The sequence below is a fragment of the Saccopteryx leptura genome, chromosome X, assembly GCF_036850995.1.
Source record: "Saccopteryx leptura isolate mSacLep1 chromosome X, mSacLep1_pri_phased_curated, whole genome shotgun sequence".
In the NCBI taxonomy this organism is placed as follows: domain Eukaryota; kingdom Metazoa; phylum Chordata; class Mammalia; order Chiroptera; family Emballonuridae; genus Saccopteryx; species Saccopteryx leptura.
This window is the reverse complement of record NC_089516.1, coordinates 107,113,038-107,138,678: the sequence shown is the minus strand read 5'-3', so window position 1 is coordinate 107,138,678 and position 25,641 is coordinate 107,113,038. Positions and strand designations below refer to the sequence as shown.

The following is a 25,641-nucleotide window of genomic DNA, read 5'->3' as shown; positions in this document are numbered from 1 at the left end:
TTAACTTTTCCTGTGCCAGTGAGGGCTTATTTATTACAAGGTAGAGATTTAAAGAAGCCACCCAGATATTTTTGGGAAGCAACGCAGACCCAAAACATCAATAATAAAAGTCAAGTCAACTTCCTATGTTTCAAAGCACCACATCTAAAAGGTCAAGGATGTAAAAAGTGACCTTTTGCATTTTAAAACACTACACAGTGTGTAGTAATTGTTTTCAAGACATCATCCTAAAATATAGATCATTTCAAACAATAGTTAAAATAGATAAAAAGTTTTAAAAAGTGTTTATTCAGAGTTTAGTGAACACTCATATATTTGTTCATTACAAATCTATGTTACTCTACATTTTAATTTGGATACCTATGTATAAAAGTAAGCTAAAATGTAGGAGTACATGTGATCTAATCTATATTCTTATCCTTATGTAATATGTAGCTATATAAAATATAAACCTATGCTCAAGTGATTTGTAAAAGGATTATTACTTATAATAATTTTAAAGTAGAAAGCATATGCCTGGAGCCTGAACACTCCGGTACCAGCCAGTTGCAGTATACCTCATGTAGAAGTACAGTGTCTGATAGCATGATGTCTTCTAAATAATGCAGCAAGTTAATGGGCTGGCCTTGCTTGAAGAGGGAAGCTTGATGAAAACAGACATAAAACCTATTCTAAAAAAACTCCAGCATTTGTCAAGGAGAAATCTGAACCCCCAAATTATTATTCACAATTTGTTATTAATTATAGTTTGAGGCAAATTCTCAGTTACTTCTAGGTTATGGATGTCTGCCCAGTGACATCTTGTATTGATAGACCAGAAAGGAGGGGTTAGGGGGGATCCTGACAGTCACTGGAGGATAAAACTTATAGTTATCTTTGATTTCTTGTTCTAAATTAATGAGAAAAGATTACATTAAGAGAAAAAAAAAAACTTATTTTACTAAAATCATTAAAAATCATTCAAGAGGACCTCAAACCCAATAGCCATGTTGATAACACACATTCCGTTCTCATATTCAAGACACAAAGGTCTCCATTTCTCTAAGGGAACTGCTTTTTCGGCAAGACACACTCTCTCTCTTGCCTTGGAGCCAAGTAATTGGAACCCTAAACACACGGCGGAGCTTCTGTTGGAATCGGTTTCCAACAAAACAATACAGAAAGGGATTAACGCAGCTGTTAGTGAATCCCAGGAGGATGGCAAAAGGAAGTGCCAGGTCAATGACTGCTATAACTTCACAGCTATTAATGACACCCATCCAGGCCAGAGCATCCAGGAAGGTCAGAACATGGAAAGGGAGCCAACAAATAATGAACGCCAGAACAACAGCAGCTGCCATCTTCAGGACTTGGTCACGAGTTATTCTGTTCTTCCCATAGCTATTGGTCTTCAGTAAGTGCTTTCTGATTCCGAAATAGCATGTTGCTATGAATATTAAAGGGATAATAAAACCAAGGATATTTTTCATTAAGGCAATCCCAGCTGACCATTGGGCATATTTCTCAGGTGGGAAAGCCATAATGCAAGCATTCACTCCCAAATATTCAATGGTTCTGACATCTCGAAAATAAAACGTTGGCAATGAGGACAGGCAGGCCATACACCAAACAAGGGGAACTATATAAGATGCTTGCCAGGGGTTTCTTCTTTGAGACAGAAAGGGATAGATGACAGATTGGTACCTATCAACACTCATGCAGGTGATAAAAAAAATGCTTGCAAACATGTTCAGAGTCAGGAAAGAACCAAACACTTTGCACATCACAGGTCCAAAAATCCAATCATATCTATAAGAATAATAGGTTGCCCAGAGAGGAAGAGTAGCCAAGAGCAGTAAGTCGGCCACAGCCAGGTTGAAGATGTAAATGCTGGAAACCTTTTTAGGACCCTTTTGACAACAAAACAGTGTAACCACAATAGTATTGACAAGAAATCCGATCACAAAAATAATGTAGTAGAGAACAGGAATTGCATCTAAATGCTTATCTGATGGCTTATGTGAACAGTTAAAGGAAGACACATTGCCAGCGCTGCTCCAAAGTCCGAAGTAAAGACTGCTGGTGATGTTTTTGTTGATGGCGGCGAAGGTGACGTTGCCTTTCATATTGGAAGTTTTACTGCCTTCTGTGAAAATAAAAAGAAACTCTCAGAACTCATACAGAGTTTAGACATCACTGAGTTGTTAGCATTTTGAAAGTTTGTTGAAAGCAAAAAGGTGGGTGATTACAGACAACATTAGAAAACAGAACCATGACTTATAAAATAAGAATGGATTTTACTTCAAAAAGAAAAAAGAAAAGAATTTGCTCAGTAATACCAAGAAGCTAAGACATTACAGCCTCAGGGACTGAAAATTCAGAACAAAACTATATTTTGCACATCTTTTTTATCATATTTTCAAAAGGTTTAAAGAAAATTAATATTCCAAGAGGCTAGCCAGGATAGGAAATGTGTGGAACAAACAAGAAAGAACCAAGAAGTAAGAAAAGTTAATATTTCAAAAACACTTGAGCATATATCTCAGTCTGTGTACTTTCTAGAAACCTCACTGCTGCCTGCTATTGCATAGAAAAAATGTCTTATTCGAGTAACTAATTATGTATAAATCATTACAGCTATGGAAAATATAAGTACCATAAGCTATGGAAAAAGATAACTAAGTGCACAAAAGATTGAAAGAGAATACACCAAAGAAACATATTGGAATGGGGGGTGATGGTTGGTTATACTAATTAAAAAATAATTCATTTAGTTCTACTTTTCCATTGTTTTCACAATAATAATATAAATAAGCAGAAGGTATGGAATGTATGCATATTTCTAGAAATCCCCTCTTCACATTTTTTGTAGAGAATGAGTTAGATGTAGATATTGAAATTTAATCAGTTTTTAAAAATTCATTTTATTTTTCAATAAGGAATAGAAAAAACCTAGCCAAATCCGACTTAGGGTCAAGTAGAGAAAGTTTTGATTGCTCAATGAAATAAGAATTGAACATCAAAGATTAATCATATATAATTATATCATTTTTCCTTTGGTATCTTTTCAGTTTAACACAACTAAGTAATATTGCTACATGGTTCTCAAATGTTATAATCAATGTTTCAGGTTTTGTGATGCTGGATTTTTATTTTTTTAGTAGCAACATTATTTTAAAACAAAAGAAAATTAGCTCAAGATAACACAGTAAGGGAAAGACTGTTACTTTACATTACATAGTTTGAAAATACATGTAAATAAACTATGAAGAATGTAATCACCAAAGACTCTCTTAATAAACAGCAAAGTTATCATTTTTATCTAAAGCTCATTCTCTCATCATCTTGACCCAATAAATTAACATGAGAGACTCTAAAATAAACCCACTTGAAGACTTACTGGTTGTTGGAGTTTAAAAGTTAGTTCTCATAAATCAGCTTGCCTAGTTCCTGAGAGCACCCCTGTAAGAGAAACAGCAGTTAAACAATTTAAGAGTTTTGCAAATACAGTGTTAAAACACAGGGAAAAAGTCAAGTTCATCCATAAAAAATATTTTCACTTAATGTATGTTCTACTTTTCAAATACAGTATACATAAATTGTGCAGACCTACCTTAAGAATTCAGGCTGGAGAATGCTTTTAATTCTGTGCTTATTCGTTCCCTTAGACTCGGGGACGTAATAGCACCAGATCTCTGGTTTCCTTCTTATATGTTCGGTCTGTCCACTGGGAGCCTTCAACCTACATAATTCTAGGGCTGACTTATGAACACTTGCCAGCTTTCCAGAGGGTTTTTTTTTTTTTTGGCTGCAAAACATTAATCTGAAATTCTCACTGTCTCCAATCATAACAGCTCATTCAAATAAATCTCAAACAAAAAAATGAAGTTTCCACAAATGTGTTAGAGAATTTTGAAGTCGGTGACTTACTTGAAAAGGAGAATATAATTATTTGCAGAATTTTCTCTTTTTCCCTGATACTTGCATTCTAAAATGCATTAAGGAGGGAAGACTAGGGAATGTATTCTAGTAACAGAGTCTTTGTCTCCCAATGTCTTTTGCAACCTTCATTATTTTTTAAAATGTTTACCCCCTGCTTATTAAAGAACAGTAGCAACTTGACTTAAGGTCTACAATTTCTAAAATTTCTCCCTTACTTGAAGCAATTTCTGTAGGCTTGTTGTTAGAGGGGGAGTGATAAGAAGGATATAATTTTCATGTCTTAGAGAAGAGGTATTAACATTCAGAGCTCCCTTTCAAATGTCTCTGGCATATTTGAGGTTTAAATACAAAGCACAGAAGGTGAAGAAGGAATAGACAGCTATTGCAGCCTAGATTGCATTGTTTTTTCTTCTTGTGGGGGTGGAGGTGATCAACCTTACGCAATCAGTCCAATAGAAGCAATAGTGACAAAAGAAAGAAATAAAGAGAAAGTGATGGTAGTGATAATACTAGATAACAATATATGCTATGTGCCAAACACTGTGCTAGATACTTTATACTCAATAATTTAATAGAGAAGCAATCTAGCTGGCATGTATAATATATACTAGTATATATTATAATATGTGTAATAATACTGGTATGTAAATTGCCTCTGGGATCCAACTGCCTGGCTTCACAAGCTCACTGCTTCATGACCTTGGCCACATTATGTTTCTTCTTTGTGTCTCAGCTTTCTCATCTGAGAAATGGGATGATGTTAATTACCTACATCAAGGAGTTAGGAGAATTAAATGAGCTAATATATTTAAAGTGCTTTAAAGAGTGTCTAGCACATGGTAAGTGCTATTAATAAGCTATTGATACTAACTCCATTTTACAAATCCGGAAACTAGGGCTCACAGAGTTTAACTTTTATATGGTCACATAGTTATTAAATGAGGACATTTGAATTTAAAGCAAAGCTATCTAATGTCAGAGGCCATGTTCTTAACTTTCACACTACAGCAGAGAGCACGAACAGGTCCTTTAAACTCACCTATTGTCCAGGAAAAAGGAAAGTCTACAACATTTACAAAAAGTCACTGCTGACCATTCATAAATTGTTATAAAAGCACTAAAGTAGGGAGAAAGAATTGGAAGGATTGTTCTGTGGAAGAAATTTTTCTTAACTTTATTTCCAAAACGGAGACCACTGGTAGATAAATGTGTGACTAGATAGTTTACGACTGTGAGTACAGAAAACCAGAGAACCCGAGACACTTCAATGAGTATAAGGATTTCAGTTCTTTCTGTGGATCACATTTTTCTGGTAGCTGTCAAAGTGAATCTACACATACTGGCAAGGCTGGAGGTAGAGAAGGGGAGGCCCTGAGGAAGTATCTAAAGGCTTAAGAACTATGCTCAGCAGACGGAGAGCAACAAAGAAGAGAGGTTAGATGCCAGAAGACAAAATTACAAATAACACGAGACAAAATGGATGCTTTTGACATTTCTGTTTCTCCATTAATGCTGAAGTCCATCCTGTAGCATGCAAGCAGATGGAACTAGTGAGAAGCAGTCACCATTGCCTAAAAAATACAATAGCTTCAAAGGTTTGAAGCACAGCATTTTAGTGTTTCTTTTGGTGGACTGAGTTTGAATATTGAGAAAATGCTCCTAATATGCATACACGGCATGTTATTAAACCTCAAAAAAAAATTTTTTCTTGTGCTCTTGACAGATGCAGGTAGAGGCTCTGTCCAAATGATAGAAAACTGATGCTTGGGAAAAGAATGGGGACTTATGGTTATGGGCAGAAGAGTTGAAATTGGAACTGGTTTCACTTTTTTTCTAAGCCTGGTTTCTCCCTCCATTTCAAATGTTTGTTTTTGCCATGTACAAGGAAATTTTCTAGGCCAGAGCCTCCTGAGTGGTCACCATGGGTCAGATTCCCACCCTGCTCTATTTCTAGCCCCCTCTCATGCCCCTTGCAAAGAAACAGTCAGGAGGTGAGCTATAAACTTGTGAGAACAGACTGCAGGCTCGCCTCTGGGAGACCTAGCCTTGAACACCCCCGAGGAACAGAGGACCTTGTCTAGGGCTTTTGTCCTCCGTTATAGTAACTTGTGACGTAAAGGAATTTTAAAGAGGCACACATTTATTTCCCAGAAGATTAAAAAAAGCTTTTACTCTGTTTCTTCATCATTTTGGGGAGTAAAAAAATTTTTCACAAGTCAAAGAAAATTTTGGTAACTTCAGGGAACTAAAGACAAATAAAAAAAACAAACAGGAATAACAATAATATTGACACCATTTGAAGCAAGAAATACAGCATATTATTGATTCAGCAAAGAACTCTAAGCCAACAACATAAATACACTTGAGAGTCAAATAAATGTCAGTCATGGGAAGCAGTGCAACAGAAAAAAAATTCACTCTCTTGGGGGCAGGGAATAATTTTTCTGCTAGAAGATTGACTTTAAAAGCCTCAGGTCATTTGAATAAATTACGCAGCTCTTTGGAACAAGTGCAGCTTGGCTAGCAGAATTAAACAATGGTAAAACACACTAAATTAAGTTTTTCTAGTGAATGCCTATTATTCATTGTGAGATTACTTAACAGTAAAATTTAAAGGACCAGGTCAAAAAAAAAAAAAAAGACATTTTCAAGAAGCTTTGCACCTCTCTGGAAGTATACACGGTTCAGAAAAAAGAACAAAAACACTGATTCATCTCTCTCACCCACACTCACTCACACCAATCTGGATTTAATGGAGAAAAGGAATTATTAAATGCAAAAGTCTGCATATACATGCCCTGGTTATAAAGGAAAGGATTAGAAAACCAGATCATGGAATGCTTAAATATAGACGGACCTTCATTTTTAGTTTAAGTTTTTCACAGTTATTTTCTGTTCCCGTCATCCCAGCCACCTCTCTGAATCCTTGTTTGAACAAATGGCATTTCCACTTGTTTCTCCCAACTTTAACACACATACACAGACACAAACATACATTTACACAGACACAAGTACATACTTAATACCAATCTTTCTTCAACTCACTTACTCATACAGAACCCCTATTTTAGTTGCCACTGGACTTTTTCCAACCTGGGGGTCCGTGAAAGGAGGATAAGTAAGGAGATTGCCCGTTTTTGATATGTCTTTGCAGATTCTTTTTGTGCCTCTCTTTAGTTTCCAACATAATGAGAACAGGAACGTCAGGTTGAAAACAAATGAAGGAAAAAAATGAGGTCCTCTCTCCAGAGCTAACAATCAGATTGACCATTTTATAGAAACCAGCCTAAAACTTCAGTAAAATGGCCAATACGAGTACATCAAGTTGACTGGCTGCCTCGGCTTCGTATAGAGAGCGACTGAGAGGACTATTAAATCAGTTAACAAGGTTAAATCCATGCAGTGAAATGAGTGGATGTCTGACTCAGTACATTCCTGAGACTAGTTGCTTCCAGCTGAATCTGGTCCCAAGAACATAAGGAGAGGAAAGAGGTCCAATTTCCTTTTACCCCAAAGGCATCTGCAGGCCTGAGCATCACGTTCAGACCAGGATCTCACAGAAGGCACCCTAGTTTTAACAAATAGCATCTCAATGCTTTGTAACCAAACTGGGGAGAGCAATACAAAATTGAAAATTGTTTATATTTTTGTTCACATTCAAAATATTAGCTAACTGATCTGATATTTTTTCCCACTTATCTGACTAAATTGATTAGGTAGGGTATCAGAATATGCCACTCCAAAATAGACCTCTTTGGCATAAGGATTATTTTGAGCTACAGACCATTGAGGAGAAACACATACAAGAAAAATCTCTCTGCCCTCCCCTATTTGCCTAAAACCAAAACATAAATTTGTAAACCTGTCTCCGTTTCCTAACCAGGAAAAACAGGACTCTTAATGAGTGAGAGAACTCCACTCCTATCAGCCCAGAGATGGACACCAAGAAGAATCTACCTAGCAAGCCTTTCTAAATAATCCTTAATTTCTATTAGTTTCCTCCGTAAACCTACCTTCCCACAGTTTGCCTCTCTAAAAGCCTAAGCCTCTTCTCCTATACCTTGTCATTTCTCTAAAAATGTATTGTTCCTTCATTAAGATGCAATATACACCCATTTGGCCACTCCTTTGAGTTGCTCATGACAGAGTTCTCTCACATGTAAACACGATGCACATATTAATAAACTGTTTCTGAGGGCTTCACCTGTCTCTTTTTCTCTACTTACTCTGTACTTTCCCATGACCATCGAGTTTGTGCTCCTTGTCTTAAGCATCCTCTCTATCTCCTTCTCACTATCAATATTCAAGCTCTTATTTGGTTAAGTAGACAAACTCTCAAAGTTGGAGAATGAGAGTAAAGGAAGCAATGTCTCACTGCTTGTGGCTACAACAAAGAGAGAGGGAATGGGGCAAATGATAGCTCTCCAAAACAGGCCATCAGTTCAGACAAAACTATAAGAACAAATGATTACTTGGCATCGTTTGAGTAACTCATTTCTCCCCAACCTCTCCGTCAGGGCCCTGAAAAGATAGAATAACAATATAAAGTTGTGTAGTTTGTAATACATTTTGCTTTTGAGGTATAAAACAATTTAAAATTAGCAGATAGAGGATGGCAGGAAGTTTGGGGTGGAGTTCCTAGAACGATTTTGACGTCTTATGCCAATGAAATGAAAAAAGAATAAATTTATAATTGGAAATTCTGAGACTGCTTGGGTTTTTAGATATTTATCCCATAGATATTTGCATTCATGGTTATCAATATGAATTTGTAAAATTTATAACTGAAAGCAGCATTTGCATTGTAAATAATATACATCTTAAAAGAAAATAGTTCATGTTCAGATATCTAGAAGTTTATAGAATTCCTTACAATTATGTGATTCCATACACTTCAATATTAACACTCTTGTTTTATATTGGTTCTATTTTATATTGGTCACACAACTAAAATTATTTACCATTTATTTATTTTTAATTGAGATAAAATTCACACACCCAAAAATTACCTATTTAAAATGTATGATTCAGTGGGGGATTTTTGTATATGCACGAACTTGTGCAACTATCACCACTATATAACTCCAGAATATTTTCATCACCTCTAAAAGAAACCTTATACCTATTAGCAGTTGCTCTCTACTTCCTCGTCTCCCAGCCTCCCTCTATTCTCCTTTTATTTTAAGCATAAAAATGAGCTGTAGCCTAAAAATTCCAAAATGCATTGTCTAGAGAAAAAAATAACAAATTAATACACAAACAAATAAACTTTAAGAATAACATTCCACTACTATTTTCATTGTGCCTTAGTTATTTTCAGTGGCATGAATGTGTGCCCCACAGATAGCAGTAAACTAAACACTCATTCAGTGCACATTTAGTACTGTTAGTGTAAGTCTGCTTCCGCCTAACTGTATACATTCTTGTTGAGTTATTTGTACTGACCTCCCAGTCAAAATGTTTCTTTGGCATTAATGCAAAAAATAAATGTTATGTAAATAGCTTCCAAGGTTGATTCCATCTGAAGGTCCCCAACTTTTATGAGAAGAGAAGCCACTTTTCATTTCCCCCAGACATGAAATCCCCCGGGGGTGGTCAGGGCAGTGCTGACATGGGAGAATGTGACTAGAGTATGGGAGAGGGCATCAGGCACTGTGCTGGGCACTCCACATTTCACGTCTACTTCTCACGAAGCCTGAGAGACGGTCATCTTGCTCATTTTATAAATGAGAAGAAAGAGACTGGAGAACAAAGAGCTTAGTAATTTGTTCAGGGTTAAACAGCTAGGATATTATAAAATTGAGGCTCATACCCTGGCCATTATTCCCACTACGCCATTCTGTTATAAATGAGGCACAAGATGAACGAGTTTTCTCAAATAAGAGGGACTTCTAAGCATTCTGGGAATCTCTGTGTTAATGTCAATCAGAAAAATATTTTAAAAGATTAGCAGGTTAACTCAGCAAATTAGAATAATTGGTAAATATAATATACTACTTAGAGCAAATCTCACAAGTAAAATGTTATTAAGATTTGTCTTTACCAGCTTAATTCTAAGGTAACGCCCATTTGTAGCTAGATGAAGTCAGTAAGTTAAAAAGAGCTTGAATTGCAGCAGTTTAGGTCTCTGTTTATATAATGTAATTGTATAGATCTCTTCAGAGTACTGAGAAAGCTTTTTTAAAAAATATAAAACTGTATCAATATATAAGAGAATAATATACATATAATTTGTCTTACACCTTTAAAATAAATTTATTATTTTTTTTTTCATTTTTCTGAAGCTGGAAACAGGGAGAGACAGTCAGACAGACTCCCGCATGCACCCGACCGGGATCCACCCGGCACGCCCACCATGGGGCGATGCTCTGCCCACCAGGGGGCAGTGCTCTGCCCATCCTGGGCGTCGCCATGTTGCGACCAGAGCCACTCTAGCGCCTGAGGCAGAGGCCACAGAGCCATCCCCAGCGCCCAGGCCATCTTTGCTCCAATGGAGCCTCGGCTGCGGGAGGGGAAGAGAGAGACAGAGAGGAAAGTGTGGCGGAGGGGTGGAGAAGCAAATGGGCGCTTCTCCGGTGTGCCCTGGCCAGGAATCGAACCCAGGTCCTCCGCACGCTAGGCCGACGCTCTACCGCTGAGCCAACCGGCCAGGGCCTAAATTTATTTTTTTTTTCTCTCAGATTGTACATGTCTAAAATTTTCTATCTTTTCTCTTGAAATTTCGGCAAATATTCCCTTTTTTTTTAATTAAGTGAGATGTTGAAGGCAGAGAGAGACTCCCGCATGCACCCTGACTGGGATCCACCCAGCAAGCCCTCTACCAGCTGATGCTCTGCCCATCTGGGCCACAATTCTGTTGACCAACTGAGGGGAGGCCATGGAGGCAACTTTGCTCAGTGCCCATGGCCAACTTTGCTTCAACCATTCAATCCATGGCTGTGGGAGGGGAAGAGAGAGAGAGAGAGAGAGAGAGAGAGAGATGGTGGGGAGCAGATGGTAGCTTCTCCTGTGTGCCCTGACCGGGATTCGAACCTGGGACTTTCACAAGTTGAGCCAATGCTCTACCACTGAGCCAACTGACGAGGACTCGACAAATATTCTAAGATACCCCAGGCCTTATGGGCACTCCTATGTAAGATTTAAGATGAGGAAGAGTCAAAGAGAAATGTGTGCTCGGTTAAGTATCCCACTAGCTAATCTGGTAATGCCTTCCCACCATGCAAGACAGCAAACCCTGGGCAGCAAAGAAAAGTAGACAAGTGAAGTGGTTCCATGTTCATTGCTTCGGTTGTTAAAAAGTACAGTAGTCCCCACCCCACCCCCCGAAGTGGATTCACTTTCCTATGTTTCTGAAAATAATAAATGGAAAATTCCAGAAATAAACAATTCATAAGTTTTAAACTGTGTGCCATTCTGAGTAGCGTGATAAAATCTCTCGTCTTCCTGCTCTGTCCCGCCTGGGATATAAATCATCCCTTTTGCCAGCCCATTAGTCACTCAGTAGCCCTCTTGGTTATCATATCAGTTGATAGAGAAAGAAGAGGAAGGAGACCACATTAACATAACTTTTATTACAGTATATAGTTATAACCATTTTATTGTTATTGTTGTTAATCTCTTGCTGTGCCTAATTTATAAATTGAACTTGATCATAGGTATGTATGTATGGGTGAAAACACCATATATATATATATATATATATATATATATATATATATATATATATATATATACAGAGAGAGAGAGAGAGAGAGAGAGAGAGAGAGTTCAGTACTCTCCAAGGTTCCAGGCATCCACTGATCCACTGGGGGTCTTGGAACATGTGCCTTTCGGATAAAGGTTCCTATAAATCTTTGAGGATACTAGTAGATTAATTACGGCAGTTCTGTATTTGTTTGGAGGTTCAAGCATGGAAACTAAGAAGAAAAGTCTTCTTTTCTCTAGGAAGAAAGATGATGGACAATAAAGGAATGAAAGAATTATCTTCTTCACCAACCAACTGAATATAATATCAATATTGAAAAAGCTGGATTCAACATTTTATAATGCTATCCCTCTCCCCACGTGTGCTTGTTTAGGATACTGTTGACATTACTCACATCATCTTTATAGCCTGAGCTTCATTCAAGCACACATTCTTCCAACAAAAATTTTCTCAAGGCCCATCATGTACCAGGCCTTGAGCTGGGTTCTAGAAATACAGAGAAAAAAGAAACTTGCCCTGCCTGACCCGTGGTGGTGCAGTGGATAGAGCATCGGCCTGTAATGCTGAAGTCACTGGTTCAAAACCCCAGCTTTCCCTGTTAAGGCACATAGGAGAAGCAACTACAACTTGATGCTTCCTGTTCCTCTCTCTCTCTTTCTCTTTCTCTCTCTCTCTCTCCTCTCTCTAAAAAAATATCAATAAGTAAAATCTTTAAAAAATATACAAAAAAAATGAAACTTGGCCCCTTGGTTTCTGGGAGTTTTCATTCTAATTTATTTCAAAGAATAAACTTTTCATAAAATTTTCTTTCTCTTTTTGATTTTGTGAATATGAACAAGCTTTAAGGGAGTTTTTAGGATAAGAAGATTAGTGAGGAGGAAAGAAAAATGAGGTTCTCCAGTTCTCTGGAATGTTTTCTACAAGGAATGGGGAGCGAAAGCAGAATCTTTCAGAACCTACAGTAGACTGGTGGCTATTGAGAGACTGATGCTGGTATTATATTGCCAGTTGTCATTGGGGAAATTCTTTTTCCCCCCTCCCCATCTCTTTTTTCTTTGTTGCTTTCCTCTCCTCTCTCAGCAATTTATCTTTGTATTTTGTCCTTGTCAATGTTTTTTATAACTTGTGTTGGACGAACCGAAATGACAAATATATTTTTCCACGTTACATATTCAGAGTGATTGACACACCATGGCCATCATTGGTCTCAAGGACCAGACAGTTCAAATGATTAGATAAACAATATATGGATCATTTGGACAGATCAAGGTAATAATGTGGTCGATTGTCACAGAGGCTGACCTAGAAAGGACAATACAATTGTGCTACAAATTTATAGAAACAGGTTATATTACCACTCCAAATGGACTGAAGCATCCAACTAGGAGTGATTCAGTGTCCACAGATTACAAATAGCATGAATAAAGAGGATTTTGAAATAGGCTATACCAAATACACTTTAAAATTTTATTTATTAATTTATTTTGTGACAGAGTCAGAGAGAGGGTAAAATAGGGACAGACAGACAGACAGGAACAGAGAGAGATGAGAAGCACCAATTCGTTGGGGCACCTTAGTTATTCGTTGATTGTTTTCTCATATGTGCCTTGACACGGGCCTTCAGCAGACAGAGTGACCCCTTGCTCAAGCCAGCGACCTTGAGTACAAGCTGGTGAGCTTTGCTCAAACCAGATGAGCCCACACTCAAGCTGGCGACCTCAGGGTCTCGAACCTGGGTCCTCTGCATCCCAATCCAACACTCTATCCACTGCACCACCACCCGGTCAGGCCCAAATACACTTTAAAAGAGTTCAAATGCATCAGTATATTTTCATCCACATTTAGTCACACAGCAGTAGCTAAAAACACAAGCTTTGGAGTTGGAAGAATGTAGGTGTAGGCTTTGTTCCTGTTCCACCACTTATTGGCTGTGTAACCTAGGACAAGTTACTTTACATCTTTGAATTCCAGTTTACCCTTGACTAAGTTTTTGTAATAATTAAATAAGATAATGCTTATACAGCATTTAGTTAGGTTCATAGAATATAGTTTATTCTATTAATATTTGCTGTTGGATTAAACCACTGCTATTGCTTCTCAAAAGCAAAAAAGCCAAATAAATCACTATATTATTACATTGTCACTTTATACCAAAACAAGATAAATTGAGATTAAGTGATTCATGTTCATGTTTTTGCAAATGTAAAATAGGAAAAATAACAGGTATTTGTGATGATTGTGTGAAATAATGTACTATATAGACAGTACACAAAGCAGGCACTAAGTAAGTGGTAGCGTTTATGAACATTGTTGACATTTTTGCTGCTGCTGTTTACTTATGATGATGCTTAAAATTAATAATATTATTACTATTAAACATAATTATTATTAATAACAATTTTTTAAAAGTGCCTAAACTGTTTTGATCATGCTGTTTAACTTCTAAACAAAGTAATGAAGTGTGGCCTAGAAATGACTAATAAAGAATTTAGAATGAAAGACACAGCTTATGTAAAATATATAAATAAAATATAAGATCATGTAAACATTCTGTTCAAAAGTACCCAGCAGCTTCTCCTCTCTTTATGTGGCTTACAAGGCCTTACCTGTTATAGTCTGCATGTTCCCCCATCCACATGCACACCACCGTCACTACTACTTCTATGACCTCAGCACCTACCTCCTTCTTTCAGTTTATTCCACTCCAGTCACACTGACTTTCTTGCTATGCCTCCTATTCCACAAGCACACTCTGCCCTCAAACCCTTCACAAATGTTATGCCCACTACGAGGAATTGTTTTTCCCCAGATAGCTCCATGACCTATTCCCTCCGTTCTTTTAGATCTCTGTTCAAATGTCACCTGATTAAAGAAACTTTCCCATCCCTCCCTAACTAAAATAGCCCCTATCACCATCTGATATAACATCCTCCCTCCCTCCCTCCCTCTCTCTCTCTCTCTCTCTCTCTCTCTCTCTCATTCTCTCTTTCTCTCTTTTTCTCTCTCTCTCACACACACAATTACATTTTGTATACTGACTTCCTTTTCATACAACAAAGTGATATCTATTAATAGAAACTTTGCCTCTTTTGGGTGAATAATATATCCTTAGGTCGTAGAGACAAATCTGACACCAAAAGGAACTTCAATAAATATATGTTGATTGAATGTCACTTAACAAATATGTCCTTTAATTAGAAATGCTTTTCATTAGTTTGAAACAAAGACCAGATAGAAAATTCTCATATCAGTTATACCTACATTTCTGACAACTCTCTGCTCAAAACTAAGAATTTTTTGAACCTGGTAAGGATCTAAAGATTTCTTCGCTATTTGTTTTCATTGTTGTTTTCCCACGTTTAAAATAATGCCACCTGTTATGGCAACATTTGTCATCATTGGGCTTTGATCTATTAACATTTCAAAGTCTATTTAAAGTCATTTAATTGCAATGTAATGTGAAGCCCTCTTTTTGCTAAACAAAATCATGAGCTGTAGGGAACAGAGTTTTATTTGCACTATTCAAATTTTTAAATTTTTATACCAAGTGCAATATTAAAACTGGATTTTAATTATTCAACTAATAATAAAAGAAATAATACCTTGTGAAATGTTTAGCAAAATTCTTCATTGTTCTCATCGATACAGAAAATTGCTTAATATCTATGCCCCAAGGCAGAATTCAACCAAATAATTTCTAAACCGCAAAACCTATCTATCTATAAAAGCCAAAGAGCTTCATCAACTCATGTATTTATTCAAAAAGCATTTCTTGGGCACCTATTTTTATATGTTAGATACTGTGCGAAGTTCTAGAGTATGATACAAAAATGACCAAAAAGTTCTCAGCCCATAAAAGAAAGTCTAAATTGATTGAAGAAAGTTAACACAAATATCAACATTCAACATGCATGTACACTGTGAAAGGAACACTTACTTTGTTTGGGCCAAATTTTCAAAGAAGGTGTAACTCAATCCAGGTAATGCAAGACTGGTAGGTCAATTATGCCTAAATGGGGAAGAAAAAATGTAAACAGAAGGATACAAAGATGGGGAGGTACAAACTAAAATGGACTTTTGAAGGCATGAGAAGACATTTGGTGGAACTTAGGCCACTGTTTCTTAAAATGAGATCTGATTATTGATTGCTTCACTTATTAAAAACTTCAATTCTTAGAAACCACTGTCAGATGTCAAAAGATATCGCTCAAGAATCTGCAGTATTTTAATGAGCTTCTGACCTAATCTAATGCACGCTAAATGTAAGAACCAGGTGTACTTACAGGTGCTTACAGGAGAGGAGAAAAAGTAGTAGAAAACAATAAACTTGGAAAATACAGGGTGGAGCACAAGCAGGTTTGCCGTTGTTCATATGAAAATAATACAATAATTAATACATAATAATACAAGAATACACTGTGTTTTTTGTACTCAAAGTTGTAAACTTAGTTTTGTCCCGCTCTATATATGTCAAAGCATTATTACTTAAGGCCTTCATACCCCTACTAAACCCTTTATAACCTACTTCTAATGGGGAAGTTTCAGGCAGAAAATGAGCACACTTAAGTCCTTTTAAAAAAATGACTGGACAATGGGCAGGATGGATGATTGTGGAAGAAATTAGAACTATGCAGACAAGTTATGAGGTTTGATGTATAAGTTCAAACTCTATGCTTGTCATCAACCTCAGATATGACTTGAAATTCATCATAAAAAAGAGTTTGAAAAAAAAAAAACCTTGGTCATAGCATGTATAGAATATGTTGTTTGCTTTGAAGGAAAGGCTATTGTGGTTAACAATCTACTCGCTGTCACTTCCTAAAAATGTCTGACATTTTCTCCTATTATGATGCAATCCATAGAAAAGCAGTGTTGGTCTGTGAAAATAAACTGATTTTAGTTTGCACCTGGATTTATTCTGTGAACACAACTGATGAGAAATAACGTTTGATTTAGATTTTCGATTAATGACTCTTTAAGCCTAATCACTTTAACAAGCTCTCTCAGTCTCCTCATGGTTGCGTTTGTTTGTTTTTTTAATAACCTCAAGCTTAGCATATTTCAGACCAAATGTCCATTTTTAACTAAATTTCACTCCTCCGAAATTTCTATAGCTTCATATTTTTTACCTGTGTAAAGGGACATCTGTGAAGTTTGAAAAAACAGCTTACTTTCCCTCTCTAGATTGATACAGTTCTACCAGCTAAAGTCCTCAGACTTTGCATTTTTGAGGTTCCTTTTCAAGAGTATTGTTCATGACAATGTTACTCAATAAAAGAGGTACTGTCATGGTTATTTCCATTCACACAAACAAATTTTCTATTGTACTCATTGATTGATATATTAATACTGCTGCTGACAATAACTGTTAATAATAGCTACTATTCTTTAGTACTTACTACGTGTTAAGAACTGTTATTAAGCAAGCATTTACAGCTACCATTGTCCCTCATTTAACATGGCAACACTTCGTGGTAAGAACTATTATGACCTTTATTTTACAGGAAACTGGGACAATCTGACCAATGTCACTCAGCTGATAAAGTGACAAACACAAGATAGCCATTCAGGTCAGCTATCCTCAAGAAATGACATTCTTGACCCCCATGTTCCACCCTGTGGGCTCAGCTTAACTGTACCCAATTTCTGTTATGAATATTTTACTGTGATAATGAGTCATTACTGTGTTTCTCACATTTCTTTGTTTCACAATGTCAAAAGGTCATGTGATTCTGATTTCCAGAGGTCCAGGGATTAGGGATTTCCTCTGAGACTACTTTAGCTTATTATGAGCTGTTCTCCATAAATATATGCAAACATTAATTTCCTGTACATGTCCTAAATTGCTTCATGCATGTGTTCTTTCTCTAAGAATACCTTCCATCAAAACTTAAATCCTACTCCCCCCCCTCTTTATTTTTTTTTCTGAAGTGAGAAGCAGGGATGCAGAGAGACAGATTCCCACATGCACCCAACCAGGATCCACCCAGCAAGTCCACTAGGAGGCAATGCTCTGCCCATGTGGGGCATTGCTCCATTGCAACCAGAGCCATTCTAGCACCTGAAGCAGAGACCATGGAGCCATCCTCAACGTCTGGGCCAACTTTGCTCCAATGGAGCCTTGGCTGAGGGAGGGGAAGAGAGAGATAGAGAGAAAAGAGAAAGCAAAAGGTGGAGAAGCAGAAGGGTGCTTCCCCTGTGTGTCCTAGTTAAGAATCAAACACGGGATGGACTTCCATATGCTGGGCCGATGTTCTACCACTGAGCCAACTGGCCAGGGCTCTTTCTCCTCCCTTTAAGTCATTGCTGACATAGACAGTTCCCTAAAGTAACCATAGTCCACACCAAGATCATCTCAAAATTTACACTAGTAGGGAAATGGATAGTATATTTTAGATGACAGATAAGGATATTTTATATCCTTAGCTATAAGGATTTTCAGCATTCACTTTCCTCATCATAATAGTAATAGTAAAAATATTTGACATTAATGTTTTTCAAGTGTTGTCTCCTCTATTACCTTATTCAATCTTCACAAAAGGATAGTGAGCAAGATAAAAATGATCTTGATTCTTATATAGAAATTAACACTCAAGTCAGTTAACTGATTTAGTCAAGGTCTTATGGCTAATAAGTCTTCTTCCCCATTCCAATTTTTAGCCAGCTTCTTTAGCATCTTTACTCAATACAATTTTTCAAAATTATATGATTAATAATTCACAAAATATAATAAATAATTTACACAAAGGGAAATAATAATAGATATTATTCATTAAATCACTCCCCAAGTTAAGTTTTTATATGCCACATTATGACTGTCAAGAAAACCTTACACAGCAAATATTATTATAAACATTTTTTCAATTGAGATACCAAAGATAAGAAGTAGCAGAGCTAAATATAAATCTAGATCTGTCTGGCCCAAAGCAAATGATTTTTTTTTTAATACCTTATTTTTCTTTTTTCTTTTTTTTAGAAGGGAATATTTCTTTTTTTTTATTTTATTTTATTTTATTTATTTATTTTTAGAAAGGAGAGAGAGAGGGAGAGAGAGAGAAAGAGAGAGAGAGAAGGGGGAGGAGCAGGAAGCATCAACTCCCATATGTGCCTCGACCAGGCAAGCCCAGGGTTTCGAACCGGCGACCTCAGCATTTCCAGGTCGACACTTTATCCACTGCGCCACCACAGGTCGCAAATGATCTTTTCACTCAGTGAAAAGAGAGAATGAACATAAAAAAAGGGTTCATACTCCTTAATAATCAAATAAATGTCAATTAAAGCAATCCTGGATCTTCCCTTTTTCAGCTTAATATGACAATCAAAAAAATCTCACTCCAAATTGGTGATATTTTATTAATCAGTGATGAAATTAATAACTAGCACACTTTTGGAAATGCAAAATGACCATACTGAGAAAAACTCAATTATTCTACTCTAAATAATGAGTTCCAGAGAAATAAAACACCAGAAATAAGACTATATACAAGAAGAAGGCCATTGTGCATAATATATAATTTAAAAATTGAAAACTATTGCTAACTATTTTTCAATATATTAATATTATAATATTGATATAATAAAATGTAATTACTGAAAAGCTATGTACAAAATAGAAAAATGTTTAAATATTTAGTTAAAATAGCATAAGCCAAAATTCGGTCTACTAAGTAGCCACCTGAAAAAATAATACTAAATCAAGTTGGATACCCAATCCCCAATTTATACCAAAATAAATTCCAGGTGAATCAAATTTTCAAACTTAAAAAGCCAAAGTATGAAAACAGCCAAAAAGAAGTCTTTCTAAGCATAATGCAAAATCCAGAAGCCATCAGTTGAAAAAATAATAAGTATAACCACCTAAATGTTTTTAAAATTCTGCATAGCAAGAAAATACTTTTAAAAGGTCAAAAGAAAGTTACACTCTGGGAAAATGTATAAATGCAATACATATAACAAAAGGTTAATTTCCTTAATATGTAAAGAGGTCCTATAAACCAATAACAAAAAGAGGAAAAGGGGGAGGGGGAGGAGCACAAAGAAAACTAGATAGAAGGTGACGGAGGACAATCTGACTTTGGGTGATGGGTATGCAACATAATTGATTGACAAGATAACCTGGACATGTTTTCTTTGAACATATGTACACTGATTTATTGATGTCACCCTAGTAAAATTAATAAAAAATTAAATAAAATAATTAAAAAATTAAAAAAAATGATAACCAAACTAATAGAAACATAGGGGAAAGACATGAACAGGTAGTTCACAAAAAAGGGAAAAAGTAAACAACAAACAAATGAAAAAATAGTAGAAGTCATTACTAGAAAACGACGTCAAAATTACTAGATACCATTTCTCAAATATACTGTTTGAGACTTTTTAAATGTCTAATAATATACTATATTGGTGAGACTGTACGGGATTGGGCACTCACATACATTGTTGGTTGGAGTCTAAACTGGAACCATTTTGCAGAGGAATAATTAGCAATGATGTCTACAACATCCTTAGCATCAAAAACTTATCCTATGGATCTATCTACATATATATGCAAAAGAAGTATGTACAAGGATATTCAGTACAGTATTGTTTATAAAAAATGAAAAGAACCTAATTGCTCATCTATAGAAGAATATTAAATTGTAAGTGATTCATATAACAGAAGTTATGCATTTGTTGAAAAGAATACAGAGATGTTGAATGTTGTGATATAAAACAAGTTCCAAGATAAATTATTAACTGAAAAAATGCATAGTGCAGGTACTTCTGGTTTCTATTCTAGCATGTATAAAGCTTAGATGTTCTCACTTCATCCTAATAACTAAAGAGCTGAACAAACTGAAAGATCAACAATTTTTCTTAGCTGTGTCAGAGAGGTGAGAGAAAACCACAGGCCTCAAAACTGAGATGGCAGAGAGGCAGATACAGTTTATCACAACTTACTGGAGCAGAATCTCTAATGGAAACTAATACCAAAGGTAGGAAAATCTAAACTGATGAACTGATGAATTCATGAATCTCTAGAGGCTCAGTATAAACATGTCTTGGAATTAAATACTCCAGGAGGGCCAGTTCATAGGGAAGTCCCCAAGCTTTTGTGAGTTTTACCTCTGGGAGCTCTACCAGTTTTCCCTATGCATATGAAAGAAAAATCTCCTTGTGCTTCCCAGAGAAGAAGAAAATATGTAACCATTATAAAATATGCCAGAGGATATTGCTCTTTGTAACAACAACTGCCCTCAAGAGAATTATCTTACCAGAGTCTGAGTTCCCTGAGTTTTATCAGACTCTAACTGACCTAGAGGAATGGAAGTACCTAAATCCTGCCACCATAGCCATCCTTTCTCAACTGGATCACAAAAGACTGAAACCTAATCATAGGACTATATTTACTTCCTCTCCCCCCCAGACCTTATTACCATATCACTAAAAACTATGTACCAGAGTTCTTTTTACACAGGATATTATGTCCAGCTTTCAACAACAACAAAAAAATTATAATGTATATTAAAATGTAGAAAAAAAACAGTTTGAGAGACAAAAAAAAAGTATTAGAACTGCACTCAGATATAGCAGGAATATTGGAGTTATCAGACTGGGAATTTAAAACAACCATGATTAATGTGCTAAGGTCTCTAATGAAAGGATTTAGAAAAAAGGAACCCTTGTGCACTGTTGGGGGGAATGCAGATTGGTGCAGCCACTGTGGAAAGCAGTTTGAAGTCACCTCAAACTATCAAAAATGAAATTGCCTTATGACCCAGCAATTGTACTTCCGGAAATTTATCTGAAGAAACCCAAAACACTAATTGAAAGAATATATATCAATATAACCTATGTACATTGCAGTGATATTTACAATAGCCAAAGTATGGAAGCAGCCCAAATGCCCATCAGTAGATGAATGGATAAAAATACCTGTGATACATTTACATAATGGAATACTACTCAGCCATATAAAAAGGAAATCTTACCCTTTGGAACAGCATGGATGGACTTTGAGAACATTATGCTAAGTGAAATAAGACAGTCAGAGAAAGACAAGTATATGATTTCACTCATATGTGGAATCTAACAAACAAAATGAACCAACAAGCAAAATATAGACAGACTTATAGAGAGCAGGCTGACGCTCTCTCACTCAAGTTGGGTGGTAGGGAGAGGTAGAAAAGGGGATAAACTGTGATGGATGAAGACTTGGCTTGGGGTACTGAACACACAATATGGTGTACAGAGATGTGTTGTGGAATTGGGCACCTGAAACTTGTATAATTTTGTTAACCAGTGTCACCCCAATACATTCAATTTAAAAGTTAAAAAAATAAAAAACAGAGTTCTATACATGAAACAAAAAAAGAAACATCTTGAAAGAAGTTAGAGGGCAAAACCCTTTATCTTAGAGCAATGATTTTTAACCAGTGTACCACGGCACACTGGTGTGCCATAAGAATTTCTAAAACATGCAATACCAACTATTTAATCAGGGGCATTGACCTCTTTTCCTTTAGATTGTCAAATAAAAAAATTACAGTAGCCAATATAACAATAGCCATCTGGTGTGAATGAATCAAAATCATACCAATTTTTGGTTAGATTGGCAAAAAATATATATTTTGTGTGTGCCACAGAATTTTAATAATTAGTTTATGCGTGTGATGAGATGAAAAGGACTGAAAATCACTGCCTTAGAGAAACAAAGCTAAAAATTACATCAGACTTCACAGCACCATACAAACAAGAGTGGAGTGAATTATTTTAAGTGTTGAGAGAGAAAAACCACCAACCTAGAATTCTGCACCCTGAGAAACTGTCCTTCAAAAGTGTAAAGGAAACATGAACTTTTTCAGACAAATAAAAATGGAGGAAACTTTTCTTGCAAGAAATGTTAAAAATTCTTAAGACAGAAGGAAAATGATATATCACAAACTTGAATCTACATAAAGAAAGAACATTGAAGGAATAAAGAAAAATTAAAACTTTTATTTATTTACCTTTTTTTTGTATTATTCTGAAGTGAGAAGCATTGAGGTAGAGAGACAGACTCCCGCATGTGCCCAACCAGGATCCACCCAGCATGCCCACTAGGGGGCAGTGCTCTGCCCATCTGGGGCATTGCTCTGTTGCAACTGGAGTCATTCTAGCACCTGAGGTGGAGGCCATGGAGCCATACTCAGCATCTAGGCCAACTTTGCTCCAGTGAAGCCTTGGCTACAGGAGGGAAAGAGAGAGACAGAAAGGAAAAGAGGAAGGAGAGGGGGAAGGATAGAGAAGCAGATGGGCCCTTTTTCTATGTGCCCTGGCCAGAAATCGAACCCGGGATATCTACACTCCAGGCCGATGCTCTACCGCTGAGTCGACCAGCCAGGGCTTTTTTTTTTATTCTAAATTGATCTAACAGATACTAACTAGCTTGTTCAAGATAATAGCAACAATGCATTAGTTCACGTATGTATACGAAAAATGAATGACAGCAATGAAACAAGAAATAGGAGATAAAAATTAGGAATATTTTGTTATTACCAGTACTTGTACTAGTAAAATGGTATAATGTGATTTGAAAGTGGACTTGGGTTAAGTATAAATGTGTATTACAAAACACTAAGGCAACCACTAAAGAAAGTAAAAAGAGAAGTATAACTGAGATGTTAAGAGAAAAGAAAAAAATTGTATTATACAAAATGCTCAATTAAATCCACCAAGGAAAAAAAAAGATTAGAAGACAAAAATAGGAACAAAGAACAAGGGCAACTAATAGAAAACAATAACAAATATGACAGATAATAATTCAACCATATTAATAACTCATATACCATACAACTCATCCATTTAAGTGCACAATACAATGTTTTGAGGTGTTATATTAAGTTTTAAATCTTGGTGAAATATATATTACAAAATTTTCCATTTAAAAATGCATGATACAGCCCTGGCCGGTTGGCTCAGTGGTAGAGCGTCGGCCTGGCGTGCGGAAGTCCCGGGTTCGATTCCCGGCCAGGGCACACAGGAGGAGCGCCCATCTGCTTCTCCACCCCTCCCCCTCTCCTTCCTCTCTGTCTCTCTCTTCCCCTCCCGCAGCAGAGGCTCCATTGGAGCAAAAGATGGCCCGGGCGCTGGGGGATGGCTACATGGCCTCTGCCTCAGGCGCTAGAGTGGCTCTGGTCGAGACAGGGCAACGCCCCAGATGGGCAGAGCATCACCCCCTGGTAGGCGTGCAGGGTGGATCCCCGTCAGGCACATGAGGGAGTCTGTCTGACTGCCTCCCTGTTTCTAGCTTCAGAAAAATACAAAAAAAAAAAAATGCATGATACAGAAAATACATGCATTATGCTACAATTAGTGTAAAAAATACATGTATGTACAAAAATGTTTTAAAAACCATTGACTTGGTCCTGGCCGGGTACCTCAGTTGGTTAAACTGTTATCCCAATGTGCCAAGTTGCAAGTTCGAACACCGGTAGGGCACATACAAGAATCAACAAATGAATCGATGAATAAGTGTAACAACAACTCGATATTTCTCTCTCTTTCTAAAGTCAATTAAAAAAAAGTTTTTTTTAAAGCATAGATGTCTAGGAAAGAAATCGCAACAACAGTTACTTCTAAGAGGTGGCATTTGAAAACAGAAGGGAGAATAATAGAAGGAAAATCATTTCTAATATATTCTTCTGTACTATTTTTATGGTTTACCACGTTAATATATTACCTATTCAAAAAAGACCAAGAAATTTGAAAAAGTAAATTTCTGAAGTTTGACCAGGGTTCTTAGAGGAAAAGAGTACCCTGAGTGATTAGTGATTCTGGCATTACTGTGAAAAGGTAGAACAGTAAAAAAACCCACTAATCACTCAGGGTACTCTTTCCCTCTAAGAACCCCGGTGAAACTTCAGAATTCTTCTCAACATACTGTTCCAGGCTTTCCTTACCACTGAACCAGAGCAATCTCCAGCGAAAAATATAATTGCAAGTATGTAAAAAAATGTACCACTCAAAATATATTACATTAGAGATCTCTCTATATACAAGATTTTCCAGGCAACTTGGCTATTACATTAAACAATGTACCTTTTAAATAGTACTTTCCCAGAAAATATAATTAAAACAAAGATGAATAAATATGCTAAATAGGAACCATGTTGCTACAATTTCTGATTATATGTTTACATTTCTCTGCCAGATTAAGGAAAAGAAAAACAACATTTAAGAACTTATATACTTACCCATATGTGAAATATTCCAAACTATGTACCATTTCAACATATCCTGGCAGGTTATCTAACAATGCTGCAACATTTTTAAAGTAGTCAGACTGCCAAGTTTCACAGTGTGGGATCCAGATGTGGAAGGTATTTGGAATCATATATTTTCTTCTAGTCAAACTCGAGATCAGTCCATGTGAAAGAACTCCAGCTTCCTTACCCCTGGAGTATATATAGGGTTAGTAACCATGACTAGAATGCACTGTTGGAGTCTCTGGAACAAGAAAGATCCTATCTTGCATTTGCTACTAGCCAAAAATTTGTAAAGAGCCTTTCTTGGCAGGAAGTCATTTTCAAAGTCAAATGCTCAAGTCCATGGCATTTCTTTATCAAAATCAGTGCGATTATAGTTTTGCAATCTCTAACACGCACACACACGTCCAAGCACGCACGTGCGTGCGCACACATACACACCCCCTTCAATTGCTCTACCCCATCCTCCCTTTAGGAGAAGCAGAGAGATAACACTTCCTTAGATTTCATGGGCTAGAGTTGAAATTTCTTTGACATGATTTTAATCTAAAGTTTCAGTATTATACCCAGAAGGAAAAACCCATAGTATCATTCAACAATAGTGTGGTCTTATAAAAAGAAGTGGGGCTTGTTTCCTTATCTGTAAAATGAAATTGTTTTATTGGGAAATCAATCCTTTTGAATGTCTGTCTAGTTAAGACATTTTGAAATAATAAGAATTATTTAATATAAATAGCTTACTTGAAGAGCAGAGGCGATATTCAATCCCTATTAACAATTAATATA

At 36.4% G+C, this 25,641-nt stretch overlaps 1 protein-coding gene across 1 annotated transcript; it reads right to left on the bottom strand.

Moving 5' to 3' along the window:
• Positions 1–412: 412 nt before the first annotated feature.
• Positions 413–25,000, bottom strand: AGTR2 (angiotensin II receptor type 2). Its single transcript, XM_066356769.1, has 4 exons — positions 24,844–25,000; positions 15,564–15,635; positions 3,380–3,441; positions 413–2,125 (listed from the first exon to the last, which is right to left on the bottom strand). The coding sequence occupies exon 4, from the start codon at positions 2,103–2,105 to the stop codon at positions 1,017–1,019; it is 1,089 nt and encodes a 362-aa protein (XP_066212866.1). The 5' UTR covers positions 2,106–2,125; positions 3,380–3,441; positions 15,564–15,635; positions 24,844–25,000; the 3' UTR covers positions 413–1,016.
• Positions 25,001–25,641: the final 641 nt, after the last annotated feature.

What these genes read in the sequence shown, in the direction of transcription:
- AGTR2 (XM_066356769.1), bottom strand. Translation starts at nt 2,105, where the DNA reads ATGAAAGGCAACGTCACCTTCGCCGCCATCAACAAAAACATCACCAGC.